The sequence below is a fragment of the Rousettus aegyptiacus genome, unplaced genomic scaffold, assembly GCF_014176215.1.
Source record: "Rousettus aegyptiacus isolate mRouAeg1 unplaced genomic scaffold, mRouAeg1.p scaffold_m13_p_12, whole genome shotgun sequence".
Taxonomy (NCBI): Eukaryota; Metazoa; Chordata; class Mammalia; order Chiroptera; family Pteropodidae; genus Rousettus; species Rousettus aegyptiacus.
The window spans coordinates 74,127,814-74,142,131 of NW_023416287.1; the positions used below are offsets into that span (position 1 = coordinate 74,127,814).

The following is a 14,318-nucleotide window of genomic DNA, read 5'->3' on the forward strand; positions in this document are numbered from 1 at the left end:
GCTTATAAAATATGTGACCTCCTCCAAAACTGTCAACAAAGGGTATGAGCCTTCATAATCTTGCTGAGGGAAGATTGTCCTGTAAGGCTTAGAAGTGCCCATGGCCAGGCTTCTGCCTGCTGTCAACACCCTGGCATTGACAGACCCCTCCCTGCAACTCGTACGCATCCACACCTTCCTTTAAGGGGAAAATAAGTTTACTCCCAAGTGCCAGCTCTGACTAATTGGTATTGATTGTCCGGAGGATTGTGTTAAGAAGGATTCTGAGGCTAAGTTGAAACTTATTGGGAAAGTGTTATAATCAATTAGCTTTGTTTGCCATAGATCATGGGGAGAAGGGGTGGTGAGGAAGAGCATATAGGGAAAGGGAGTATGAAAATATTTCCACAAGAGAAGAAGCTGGTGTACAATGTTCCAGAACTTTCCTTGGCCTTTCATTGAGTGTCACAAATGTAATGACATACAGGTTAGCTTTTGTTTTGATTTGGTAACTTTTGCTGTTCCTTTGAGGATATGTATAATTCATAATTTTTTAAATAAGAATGTCACTAGTTCATTGTGACATTTAGAAAGGCTCCAACTGTAAAATACCTGCGTTGCAGGAGTAAAGAATCAGAACCAGGGGTCAAAACCTTGCTCCATAACCGAATAGATGTGTGGCCTCAGGTAAGCGGCTCCTTTCTAGGCTTCAGTTTCCTTCGGTTAATGTCTAGACTCCAACATCACTTGTCAAAGATTGATAATCCCAAGTAGTTTCATTGGATTGGAAAGGATGTACTAACTTTTCATGTGCATGGTAACTACTGATATAAAACTTCGCTGTGGCCCTAACTTCAAAAGAGGAGGTCTAGAGTCTCCTGCAAAAACAAAGGGGATTCAAAGAATAGAGTGATCTGTGTGGCTAAGTAAGCCCCAGGCGGCTTTATGGAGGAAGTAGAACATAAACTGGGCTTTGAAGGGTAGACAAGAATTAGGCAAGAACGAGGAGGAACACAGAGGGCCCGTGATAAGGCCAAAGTGCCAGGCGGGGCATGTGTTGGGAAGGGAAGGAAGAGCTGGATGAGATTATCGAGTAAGAGATCGACATAATGGTATGGTCTTGTGGTTGAAGGACGGAGTGGATTGAAAGTGGGGAGATCAAAATCAGGAAGGTTAACACTGTAGACATGCAATTCTGAGGGTTTGGGCTGGGGTGGGAACAGGGGGAAGAGAGTACAAAGCCATCCTGGAGGAAGATCAGACGGATGGTACCCCAGTTACAGATAGCCTGCTCTGACCACTGCACTCTTTCACCTCGTTTATGAAGTTATCATAATGTATCTTGAGCTTAATGAAGTACCAACTCATTTATGCTTACTAACGTCTTCTCCATAGGGAGCCAAAGACACCAAACACAAAGCAAAACAAAACCAAATCTAAGTGAGTCCATTGGCCAACAAGTAGGCTGTTTGGGGAGGAAGAGAAACGGTTTGACGCATTTATTATGAGGATAATAAATGCTTATCTCAAAATTACAGTGACTCATACCCCACCTTCTTTAAAATATGACTAATTTAAAAATTGAGACTTCCAAATAATTTATTGCCAATGTTCCAGTGGACCTGGCCTCCATCTTTACTCTGTGCAACTCTCTCGCAAATCAACTCCCATGCTAATATATTGGAGTCTTTCTTGAATCCCCTAAGGCAAGAAAAACAGATTCTAGAGTACCTCATTAAGCCATTACATGCAAAAGCTGAGCTGAATTGATATACCAAAAATAAATTCCTGAAGTAAAGAAGGACTTAAAGAAATAAGTCTGAAACTAGAAGGGAAGAAACAGAATAGATCAGTGTACTATCTACTCCTGGCTCAGCCAATAGCTGTCTGGAATCCAGTAAGTCACTTCATTTCTCTAGCCCTCAGTTTCTCCATCTGTAAAATAAGAGGTCTGGACTGGATAATCCCAGAAGCCTTTCCAATTCTAACATTCTATACCTCTAATACTTTATAGAACGATCATTGAAAAATGTCAACTAAACACAACTTCACAGAAAAGATACCATCTCATTTACTACACACACACACACACACACACACACGCACACACACACGTGCACGCTGCGCACACACACACTCAGATACAGTAGCCCTGGAAATGACAAGTCAGTGCAAAGCTCAACTTCTGCATAGGGAAACATAGGCACAAATTGTAGCCAAAGTGGATATAGAAAAAAAAAATCAAATCATGTACAATGTGTCATTTCAAAAACAGTCATGCTGGCATAGTAGCTAGGAAATTGCCTTGTGATGTGCAAGTGTATCCACAAACAGTAGGTTGGAGGACTATGAGACCCAGGGAGCTGGGAGGGAAAGACGAATGGCTCTTAATGGTAGGTTCCAGATGCTCCATATGTTGCACATTGCAAGTGATATATGGACAGCATCGAACTACCTTCTGGAGACAGTAAAACCTGTTCAAACCTTGAAAAACTTGTGTAAAGCGTATAGGCATGGACCTGTTTGAGTAAAGATTGATTTTCAGAAAGATTGAGTAGATCATTTTTCCTCTTCTGAAAGATATATGTGGTTTGGGTTTGTTTTGTTCCCCTCAAAGACATTACAGCAAGTTTCAAAATTGCATTTGACAGGTGGGCTCATCCGCAAAATTTTTTTTACCCCTGATGTCTATCTAAACAGTTGGCATTTCTGCACATTCAAAGTCAGTAGAGGCACGAATACTATAAAACACTACTCTCCAGAAAAAGTGCTTCCAAACAAACCATTTGGCTCATAACTGTTCTTTCCTTCCCTGAGTAAATGGGAGGAAAACATCACCGGACTCTTGCCTATTAAAACATGGGTGGTGGCAATCCTCAAGAGCCCAGGACCGTGCCCATGAAATGGTCCAGAACAGCCCCCAGTGTGAAGCTACATGCACTTAAAAGTCATGTTAGTATAGGAAAGGGTGGCAGTTTTTACACCAGGTGGGCATGCCAAAGAGTTACTCAGCTGCTAATGTTTACCCACGGGTTATCGAGGACAGAGCTTCCCAGACCAGGTGCCACAGTGCATGTGAAGCTAGGCTGAGAGAGCAGTCCCCTTGGCTCTCTAAGCAGCCAGGGGGGCCTAGTAGGGCCAGAGTCCTGGGCGCAGGCCCACGGCCGTAAACAACAAACATCTGTTTATTGCACCATGTTACGCAGGACTATTTTCTATGTGTGCCATGATGTTGGGGGCAGGGGAGTTGGAAAGAACCCCAAAAAGTAAGTTATTGTAAAAAAAAATTTACTTGTGGGCTAGAACTCCCACCTCCAAGCAGTTTAGGGTTTTGTGGCCACACAGAACGGACCAGTAACCAAAACAAACCACATGGAGCAAGATCTCTGTCTTCAATGACTAATTTTCTTCTCTCTTGTCAACTGAGTTCTTTCAGCCACTCTCACAGGATTTCTGGGTTTCTAGTTGGTTGGTCATAGATGGCCAATCATTTTATCACCATCTATAAATTTCCCTTCTTTGATCCAAGTAACACTGGAAATAATCAGCTCTTACCTTCCAACCTGCAAAACTCTACATAACTCAGCTATTACCTTTGTTAATATATAAAAGATGCTCACCTTTATTTCAATATTTAGCAAGCATTTAACATTAACAATGAGAGTAATTACTTTTAAAAATAGTTCATACCCTGAAATATCCAACGATTGCTCATTATACCATTCAGAAATTAAAATATATAGCACAATTATCCCTCATTAATTTATTCAGAAAATATTTCTGAGTGCCTGCAGTATACCAGGCTCATGGGGGTGCCCAGGCAAACTGGTACAGCCCTGGCTGTCGAGGACCCCACCATTGTGTGAAGGTGACAGACAAGAGCATATAACTGACACTTGGCAAGGGAAGCGTCTATGCAGGCATGCACGGAGATAAGGAACCACCCTGCTTGGAGTAAAGGGACATGGACCATCCAAGGGAAGTGGCCTCCCTGAGAAGACGCATAACAAGTGAGCTCTGCAGAGTCTTTTCCAGAGCATTTTGCAAGCATTCTCCTCTTCATCACAAAATGAGAAAGAAATGGCAGGTGTCCCTTCGAAATACCTGTCGTCATTCTATAGGTCGGGTTTGCAAGGTCAGCCCTTCAGGGTCTGTGTTTTCCTTTCTGGGAGGCATGGCTGCCATGGAGAATACTATCAGTGAAATCACATGGCTTGCAAAATGCCATGCAGGAATGAGGGACCTCGGGTTCCCAGCCAGTGTTATTGTTGTTGTCTTTTTTCTCCATCACACTAATGGAACATCTTTTGTCTAGAACCTTCGATAGATGTATTCATGATATTCTTGAAGTTGCTTTTATCCATTATGAAAGTTCCAACAATAGGTCCCAAAGGTAGCAGTAAATTGCCTTCATCTTAGCCTTAAATTTTCTCACGACCTCAGGAAATTCATGACTTTATCTCCAATCTTCTTCTTGGCATCTGTTCCCACCTTTCCTTCTCAGCCCTTGGCCAGCGCTCTTGAGGGACCTCTGCCTCATTGGGGTGGTCTGCCACCCAGTGCTCCATTACCACCCGCACGAGGTCCAGAACCAACACCATGTCAGGCCATACTTGGTGCCACCTCCCAACTGATCCCAAAGATGGACAAAGGAAAGAGATTCTTTTGGATTTTATGTTTCGTGACTGGGACATCAGCACCAGGAACTCATAGAGCCAGGGCGTGAATGGTGGGCCAGGCCTTCTGTCGCTGTCTCTAGAGCAGCGGACTGGGACTCAGGAGACCAGAGGGCAATTCCTGGGCATGCCATGATTAATGAGCTGCATGACTTGGGCAAGTTGATTTCTCTGGATATAAGAGGTATGATCTGGGAGCTCCATGCAGTTCTGAGTTCGTGATGCTAAGATCAAAATATTGCTCTGCCCAGAGGTGGCTGGGATATGAGGGATGAGGAGCAATGGTCTGGCAGAGGTGCCCTTCCAGCCAGGCGGACGTGAACGGGGATTGGCACTACAGGAAAATGCCCCACTTTGTCAGGCAATGAGATGATCCCCCCCACCCTCGGTCTTTGCCCCCTGCATGAACCCTGTCTGCAGAGGTGTCCCAGGATGGGATGATCTTCCAAGTGTCTCTGGAACCCAGCGCCAAGAGGGCTTCTCCAGCTTTGGGAGCCATGGCTCAGTGCTGACTCACAGACAGGATTCCAAGCTCCTTCCCTACCCTGCGCCCAGAGGGGAGCGACATGGTCACGGGTTTTGCCTTTCAATCTGGGAGTGTGAACAACCGCCCATCCTTGCTCATACATGCGCAAGTACATGTGATCGTTGGCCGGGATATATTCTGAGCTTTGCTAAAGCCATCTCTACATAAGCAGTGTGCTCTAGATCAGCACTTTCAAACTTTGCTGTGTATACAAGTCAGCTGGGGGCTCTTGTTTAAAAAAAAAAAAAAAGATTCCAATTTGGTCAGGCTGCGATGGGGCCTGAGCATCTGCATTTCGAACAAGCCCCCTTTGAAGTCAATGGCACTGGTCTATAAACCAGACTCTGGGCAGCAGGGATGCAGAGAAAAAGATTGGGGGCCGAGAGTGACATAGTTCGCTGTTGGTCGGCTGCTTCAAAAGTCGGTCAGAGCCTTCATTTCCCATCTTTTGGAGGTAACAATGCTTATCCTACCAGTCTCAAGATACTATTAAAAGGGACAAGTGAGTTAATTTAGAAAATGTGCATATGTAATAACGGTGTGAATGTTTTCCGCTGTTCCAGGCAACCACTAGATCATCTAACTCTTGTGTGCCCTGGAACCCCTACCAAAAAGTGTTAAAACTGCGTACCTCGGGACAAGCAAACACTCCAACCCATCGGCCTGGGGTGGGCATGCGAGTGAGCATTTTAACAAACCACCAGGGTGATCCGATGCTGTCAGTTCTCAGATCACACTTTGAGAAACCCTGTCCCCAGTGATGAGAGTGCTCTGCTCTCCCCATGTGTGGAGATTTAAAATAGTGAGGTACAGCAGAGGGTCTCTCGTAACCGATCACAGATTACAGACTCTTAACCGCCCCGTGGTTTGGTTCTTGTCAAACTTTACTGTGCACAGAAATCACTCAGGAAATCTCGTTGAAATACGGATTCTGATTGCATCAGTCTGGGTAGAGCCTGACGTCCTGCGTTGCTAATGAGCTCAAGATGATGCTGATGCTGCTGGTCCAGGACCACGCTTTGGGTCAGTAGTTCTCAGCCCAAGTTGCACATTACAACCATCTTTTAAATGCTATGGGCATTAAAAAAAAAAAAAAAAAAAACCACTTTATTTTTTTTAAATTGGTCTGGGTTAGGGTTCAGGAATTTTTAAAGCACCCAGGTGATTCCAATGTGCAGCCCCCCAACCTACCACATACTCCCAATCACAGATAGAGGCAAAAGCTCTGGCTGCAGAACGGTAATGGGCAGTCAGCTTGGGTCCGCTGTTCAAGCCAGTCCGAGGTCCAATTAAGTGGGTCTGAATAGCTCCTTGCTGGAGAAATAAGGCAGATGGATTCATCCATCTCTTGACACTGATAGGTGTCTGTGAAATGGTTTCTGTGGGGAAAGGAAGTAAAACGTTTTGTTTTGTTTTGTTTTGTTTTGTTTCGTTTCATTTTGTTTTGAAGGAGGATTTTTATTACTTTTATGTGCAGAAAACTCCACAGTGCACATTGAGCCCTGTTTGGTGGTCAGTTCTTTAGCCTTTGCCTTTTCCAGCTTGGCAATGAGAGCCACCGATTTCGGGCCCAGAACACTGCCTCCCCAGTGATGGTCGATCTCATCACGTTGGTCATTGAAATTGGTCCGGATAGCTTCCGCCAGCTTAGCTAGTACTCCCTGGTCTTCTGCGTTAACCTGTGTGAAGGTGACAGTGGAGCAGGTCTTCCTGTGGACCAGACGCCCCAGCCTGACCTTCCCCTTGATAATGCAGTATGGCACAGGGCAGACAGGAAGACGACCAGCTCAATGCATCCACATCATGTGCAGTCACTACCAGCTGAGCCCTCTTGCTCTCCACCAGAGTGGTGACAGTATCAACCCCTGCTCGAAGGACAGGTGGCCTCTTGGAGGGGACATTGCCTTTGCTGGCAGCTTTTTTCTCAGCCAAAGCCAACAACTTTTGTTTCTTCTCTTGCTTTGTCTCTGGCCTGCACTTGGGGGCCAGCTTAAGCATTTGAGTAGCAGTTCAGTGGTCCAAGGCCTGGCCGAACTTGTTAATCACAGGAGGCACTTTCAGGCACTTATAGAAAATAGTCCTTTGCTGCTGCAGCCGAATGTGACATTTGACAAAGTGAGTGAGACCCCTTTTGGGCTGAATGTCCTCTCCAATGCCACAATCCTTGGGTCTTTTCTCAAATAAGGGATTTATCATCTTCTTGGCCTGCTTCTTCACAACAGCAGGGGCTGGGGCCACTTTCTTCCCTTTAGCTTTCTTTCCCTTCGGCGTCTTGGGCAGTAGCAGGAGAGAGGAAGTGGAAGTTTTCGCAGGAGGAATGGAGAAGCTGGACGTTTTACACGAGACACTCGTGCAATTACTCCTGCAGCTTCAGGCCATACTGCTTTTTCCTTTTCAGCTTCTGCATGCAAGTTTTCTCATACTCTCTGCTTGGCTCTCAAGGGCTGGAGACCAGATTAGGACACTGACCTGTCTCATTTTGCCCCTGGCTAGGCGGTGGTGGAGAGCAGCCAGCCACGACAAGCCCCAAGGCCGATGAGGGCTCGGAGGCTGTGCTCCCTAAGCGCAGGAGTGTGTTCCACATCGAGTGGTCAACCATTCGGAGAAGAAGCAAAGGTGTGAGCTACTTCCCCCTCACTCTCGGGTCCTCGATGTATTCATCTCTAAAATGGGGACAATGGCAATTACCTACTTCACAGGGTGATGGGGAGAGCCATGAAGTTTGGGCTCATTCTTGCCATTGCTGACCTCTGACCACAGCCATAGGTCCCAGTGTCTTGACTCTCCTTGAGTGGGAGATTGGAGCTGGGACAGGCAGCAGGCTCTGTAGGTCTGGCCAGGAGGTCTCAAACTTGATGCACATTAGAATCACCTACATCTCACCCCAGGAGACTCTAATTCTTCTGGGGAGCAGCCTGGGTGGGCTTAAGGAACTTTAAAAGCTCTCCATGAGATTCTATTTGCTGCCAAGTCACAAACCACTAGTCTAGGAGGCTAGAGATGAAAAATTCTCACCAACAGCAGTAGTGGAGATGTAAGACCAAGAGAACAGGTAAAGAGGCATGGAAAAGAAGGGGCTCCCAAAGGCCAAGACGGGGGTGTGGGGAGGCTTCCAAGGGCAGCCAAAGCTGAGCAGGTAGGGGAGCCAGAAACTTGGATTTAGAAGCCGGAGACATGTTGTAGCAAACAGGGAGGAGTTGGGGAGGGGTCTCCCCAACCAGCTGCACAGTTGGAACACCTCGTGAAGGTCCAGGCTGAGGGGCAATCTCATTTTTCCCTCACAACCCCAAAGAGGGGAGTTGACTTGCCCAGAGTCACCCAGCTGGCGAGGGGAGCTGAAGGATAAAACTGATTCCCTGGTTCGTGTCCTTTATACAACATCACATGCTTCCCAGAAGATGCATTAGTGACATTCTTGTTCCAATTTATCTGAGCCTCATTGTTTCATACCTAAAGTAGCCAACCCAGAGAGACGGGCCTGGAGTGGATGGGAAAAATCACACAAGGTGGAGAAGGCTTCGAGATAATGAAAGGGCCTCTCTCGCCCAGGATTTTGTATTTGTCTGGGGCCCCGAGCATGGTGTGAAAGAAACTATGGCTTGCCTCAAAGGTTAATGGTGTCGCTCCAAACCTTCTCCTATGTGGTTTGGGGATGTGGTGAGGGAAGGCCTAGGAGAGAGCCCCATGCAAAGGAGCCTGGGAGGTGGAGGTTGGTCGCAGTTGCTGAAGAGCTGGCAGGCAGAGGGGAGCTTCGGACAGAAGCAGCAGGTCCATCGGGAATAGCACACACACTGGCTTCCTCTTTGCTTCCTACTCTTCCTTTCAAACCTTCCAAAAATAATTTGTTCCTCCTGCATGGTGTAACTTCCCATCTATACTGGTGCTCGCAGTCCCTGGTCCTTCCAAAGTGGGAACACATTTCCTGCGATACCTATTTTCTTGGCCTTAGGTACCCTCAAGACTCATGAATGCAGACTGGAAACAGTCAACTGGGTCTGAAAACGCCGGGCGTTCAGAGCCCGGCCTGCCATTCTCACACTTGACCACTAGAGAGAACCAGAGCACCAAGACCGAAACTTCCAAGGGCCATAACTTCTTTTACGAAGTATAAAACCTACTGAAATTGGTCATCTTTAAAAATAAATTGTCTCGTAATAGTGAAAAACATGTTTAGAGCCACTTTGCAAGAGTTTTGTAGAATTACAAGGACATGCCAAAATCAATTTTAAGTAATGGCATGGATATCGCTTGTCAATCCAACCCGCAGTTGCTGCTAAAATACCTAGAATTTTACACTAGCAAAAAAGAAACCCAAACAACTCAAAGTCATCCTGTTGGGAAGGTCAGAGTAAAAAGCAAACAGGCCTTGCATGGCTTAGGCAGCTTAATAGTTTATGAGCGATAGCATCCAAGTTCCTTTCTTTGCACACTTAAGAGTTCTCCATATGGCATGAGAAACGACCCAGGATTTGGGGATCATGGGCAACTCACTGCTTCCTCATCTAAAAGATTTAGGAACTGAGCTAAATGAAAACTTGTTAATTAAAAGTCGATCGGTCTTTGGACTCCCTAAATTCCTGTTTACATAAGGATGTGTATTTTTCCCCCCCAAAGGGAGAGCCCAAATTGGTTCATAACCAGGAAAAGGAAAAAGGGCCCTTCCAGCTGCAAAACGCCATGATTCTGAGCTTCCTCAAGTGGAACAGGAAAAACAGATATTCCAATGCCAGCCTTGCGAGAAATTTGCTGCTCGGGACCGGGGAGAGGTGTCCTAACTGATGATGTTCTTTCCTTCCCTCTCCAGTGTTTGGGAAAGCCGAACACCAGGAGAGACAAACAAAAGACCCTTTTCCCTATCAGTACCAGAAGCCCACAGTCGAGTTGCTGGTGAGTAATGAGTGGCCCCCAATTAGATGCAGCACCCCATAGTCACAGAGGTTGTGGCAAATGAGGGATCTGAGGTCCAGAAAAGGCATTCTCAATTTAGGCAAACTTTTCTCGAATTCATATTTCCAGAAACATAATTTACCTGGGATAAAAATGTCTGTTTTTCACAGTTTACTTTATATAGTTTTATATCCCTTTGATTTGAATTCTCTATTTTTCATCTTTATCTAAATCTGGCACTTAAGCCTGTAGGTAACAAGCTGGTGCCAGTTTTCAAAAACAGCATCTTCGCATGTTTAATTTTATGGACAGTTACATTTTAAAGACTAGACATGCTGGGGGGCGGGGAGTGGTATTTCTTCTAGAAAGAGTGTAGTATAGTGGAAGTAATGGGTTTTTAAAAGAATCTAAAGATCTGTGATTAAAGGTCAATTCTACTGTTTGACTTGACCTCTGCAAATGAGAACCTCTCCACAGAATGAGAATAAAGGTATTGTCTTGATGTATTTCAAGGCTGTTGCTCATATTAACTGAGGTGGCATGATAAACAAAACCAAAGGGAGTCTAGTCTACAGAAACACGGAGATGATGAAATAGAAATTTCACTAGACGCCAAATGAAAATCTTAGCTTGGTCCCCGAGTGAGCACAAACGCCACTTCTCGGCATGAGGAGCATGGAATGTGGGTGTTTCTTGCCTGTCTCCTGCCCCTGGACAGGATCCGGACCCCATGGAGGAGAGCTCTGAGATACAGGCGGAAACGGGCATCTCCACGACTTCCTGGATTCGGAGCTCCATGGCTGCCAGCGGGAAAAGGGTCAGCAAAGCCCTCCGTTACATCACAGGAGAGATGAAGGAGTGTGGGGAGGGCCTTAAAGGTAAAGGTTCTGGGAGAGCAGCCCCTGACCCGACCCCTAAAAAGGTCACCTCAGGAAACACTTTGCCACAGGCTCTCTTTAGACTAGACTGAGTTCCATTTCTATGGTCTTTCAAAGATGGGACAGATAAACAGTCCCTTGGGGTGTAAATACAGAACATAACTGATGCTCTCATCGCCGAGCATCGGTTGTGCTTCTCAACGGTCCCAGCAGAATGCTGCAGTCAGGGGTCTTAGCACTGGCATTCTAGACCCAGCATTCTAGAAAAACTGCCTGCCCTGTGGATGGATGGCTCCCAGGAAAACCGTGTCTACTATTCCAGTAGGTTCTCTTTAGCAATCTCCCCATGGGTTTGACACCTATGCAGCAACAGAATTTTATTTCTAGGTCCATCTTCTTAAAAATTCACGCTACTCTCACAGGGGCACAGTTAGTTCAGGGTACACACTGCTTGAAAAGCAACCTAAAGACCACACCAGCTGGCAATAGGTCCGAAGAGTTTCCTGGGCAATCAAATGCCCTGTGAGTTTCTTGGTCTCCCCTCTTCTGTGGCAAGTGACAGTGGGAGCCTCGTTCCCTGTGAACCCGCCTTGGGGATGGGGCTTCCCTCACACCTTCCTCCCACCCTCTTGGACCTGGTCCAGGGCCTTCACACCTGAGCATGAACTGACTCCCTGCCCGGTCCCATTTCAGACAAATCCCCGGTGTTCCAGTTCCTCGACTGGGTCCTCCGGGGCATGTCCCAGGTGATGTTTGTGAACAACCCCCTCAGTGGTGTCCTGATCGTCCTTGGCCTCTTCGTCCAGAACCCCTGGTGGGCCATCTCAGGCTGCTTGGGCACCATCGTGTCCACTCTGACAGCCCTCGTCCTGAGTCAGGACAGGTAAGTTCCGGGGGACCAGGGGCCAAGCATGAGGCAGAGGTCACTCCCTGTGGGGACCATTCACCACCTTCCCATGCTTTCACTGTCTGACTCCCAACTCAGAAACCCCTCAGAATAAGGATACTAATAACTAAAACAACCATTCTCTGACTGTTCTGTAAAGCTACATGTCATCTAGGGGGATGTGGAGAGGGGCCATCTGTTTGAAGGTGTGTGTTTTCAGTCCCCAGTTGAGAAAAATCTGACTCAGAAGGAAAACCAAGAAGGCAGTGCCCCTGTATTGGGCCCTGGGGAGCCCCCGCTTCACCAGCTCTGCTCTCCCCCGCAGGTTGGCCGTCACAGCAGGGCTTCACGGCTACAACGGGGTGCTGGTGGGGCTGCTGATGGCCGTGTTCTCTGACAAAGGCGACTATTACTGGTGGCTCTTGCTCCCGGTCAGCATCATGTCCATGTTTTGGTAAGTCTGCTCCTGAAGCTGTGGGTGCAATCAGGGGCTGCTAACCTTTTTATCCCAACTCCATGACAGTCTGTCTAAACTTGCCTTTTAAGTGGCATTTACTTACCTTGCACATCAGGAAACTCCACTGGAAATGATTGCTAATGTCATACAGTGTCAGCACCTCGTCAGGTGGCCCATCGACAGTATCTCATCACCTGCGTCCTTTACTCTTAGTTATTTTAAGACCTAAGGGTTTCCTAAGGGGAAGGAACTGAGACGCACAGAGGGTCCTGTCAGTTTCTGGAAACCTTCACGTGCTTCCTGCTGCTACCTCTCCCCGCAGTTTTCCCTGTCCTTGGGACTCGTGACCAAACTGGGACAACCTCCCAGTGTAGGCTGGAGGCCCGGGCACTGAGCAGAGAGAGACCTCAGAGTGCCAGGCCTCAGCTCCTCTTTCACCCCCAGAAATCACAGGGCAACTCCAACCATAAGGCTCCATGCTCTCAGCTGCTCAACAAACATTTGTTAAATGAATGAATGAATGAATTAGAGTGATTCCCCTCCCTGTCACTCCGCCAACCCAGCCTCTCTCCTCATGCCTGGGCATGGAGCTATATGACTTTTTAAGGAAGTTCTGTGACTCCTTACCTTAGGATGTCCCCCAGAAAGCCCTCCTTCTGAAGTTGCATCTGGGCATTTGCCTTGTCATTCATTGTACCAGGCACAAGGAGGGGGCCCAGGGAAAGAGCTGCTCAGGGCCAGTCCGGGTCAGAGAGAGTTCCCAGCAGGTGGCTTTCCTCCAGGAAGGGACAGAGAGCGCCCTACTCCTGCTCAGTCTAGTGTCTTGAATGGCATCTCTTGTGCTTCTGCCCTCAGCCCCATCCTCTCCAGTGCCCTGGGCACCATCTTCAGCAAGTGGGACCTCCCGGTCTTCACGTTGCCTTTCAACATCGCAGTGACCCTGTACCTGGCGGCCACGGGCCACTACAACCTCTTCTTCCCTACGACGCTGCTGAAGCCTGCATCCTCCGTGCCAAACATCACATGGTCGGAGGTCCAGGTGCCCTTGGTACGTATTGTGGGAGATGGAAGGGCAACATCTGTCCACACTCAATGTCATCACGGCATTTACTTATTTTGCACATCAGAAACATCCGTGAGTAATAACTACGATAAACAATTATACAGTGCCAGTCACCCTACACGCAGCGTGTCATTAGCCACCATCCCTTTCTTCTCTCTTTTTAGAGCTATAAGGGCCATTTCTGGTCCTGCCCAGTCACAGCACAGAGGAAGAAACTGAGGCCAAATTGAGACACTGCGTGAGGTCACACAGCTAATTAGTGAAAAACAAAGTCAAGACTAGAACTGCGGCCTCCTAGACCCAGCTTCTTTCTTTTTCCCTTTTTTTTTTTAAATCTTTTTGATGCTTTATTCCAGTTTTAATCCAGCTTCTGCTGTGTATTGTCTTTCGTTCAGTCGCACTGAATCATTAAAGATGTGCACATCGCACTACCATCTATCGGTTAGGAAGTCTCTATTCCAACTTCCAGAGTGGATGCCATTTGCTCTCTGAAGCATCCTCACATCTTAAAGCACGGGTAGAAATATATGTATAGCAGAGCTTTTAAAGTTCTTACAAGTGCTCTGTGTATGATGCTGGCCTCTGGAAGTCTGCCAAGATAATTACTAAGAAGCGACACCGAAAGCATGAAATCAGCATGGAGAAATGCGCCCACAGTCTCCTTATCTAAGTGGACGTGTTCTCTCGGGGCTCTCCCTCCCCCGCTTTCCGTTACACCGAACAAGCCCATGGACCAGGCTCACTCTGGGACTTTGTAATCGGCAATTCATTATCTAACCACAAAGCCACTGTACTGTTGAAAGAACTTCCAAAAATAATGTTGCCTAGTTCCTCTTAGCAGTTCGTAGTATGCAACAGCATGATGTAGTGGAAAGGGCCTTCATTTGCACTAGGCATCATTATTTAGGAAGATAAATATTTGTGTTAGCCCCATTCTTGTTGGCGTGTGTGTGAAAGAGAGAGAGA

General features: G+C 46.9%; 1 protein-coding gene and 1 pseudogene across 5 annotated transcripts in view; one reads left to right on the plus strand and one right to left on the minus strand.

The window, feature by feature from the left end:
- SLC14A2 (solute carrier family 14 member 2) overlaps positions 1–14,318 on the plus strand; it is a 318,969-nt gene that overhangs the window by 296,944 nt on the left and 7,707 nt on the right. For 4 of the 5 annotated variants that reach the window (XM_036230000.1, XM_036230001.1, XM_036230002.1 and 1 more), the window contains 6 exons: positions 7,675–7,797; positions 9,986–10,068; positions 10,787–10,946; positions 11,640–11,829; positions 12,158–12,286; positions 13,145–13,337. In XM_036230000.1, coding sequence (XP_036085893.1) covers positions 7,675–7,797; positions 9,986–10,068; positions 10,787–10,946; positions 11,640–11,829; positions 12,158–12,286; positions 13,145–13,337 — 878 coding nt within the window. Of the gene's footprint in view, positions 1–2,115; positions 6,205–7,674; positions 7,798–9,985; positions 10,069–10,786; positions 10,947–11,639; positions 11,830–12,157; positions 12,287–13,144; positions 13,338–14,318 lie in introns of those variants that run through there. The other variant, XM_016147784.2, reaches the window with a different exon arrangement.
- LOC107512336 lies at positions 6,391–7,659 on the minus strand (annotated as a pseudogene).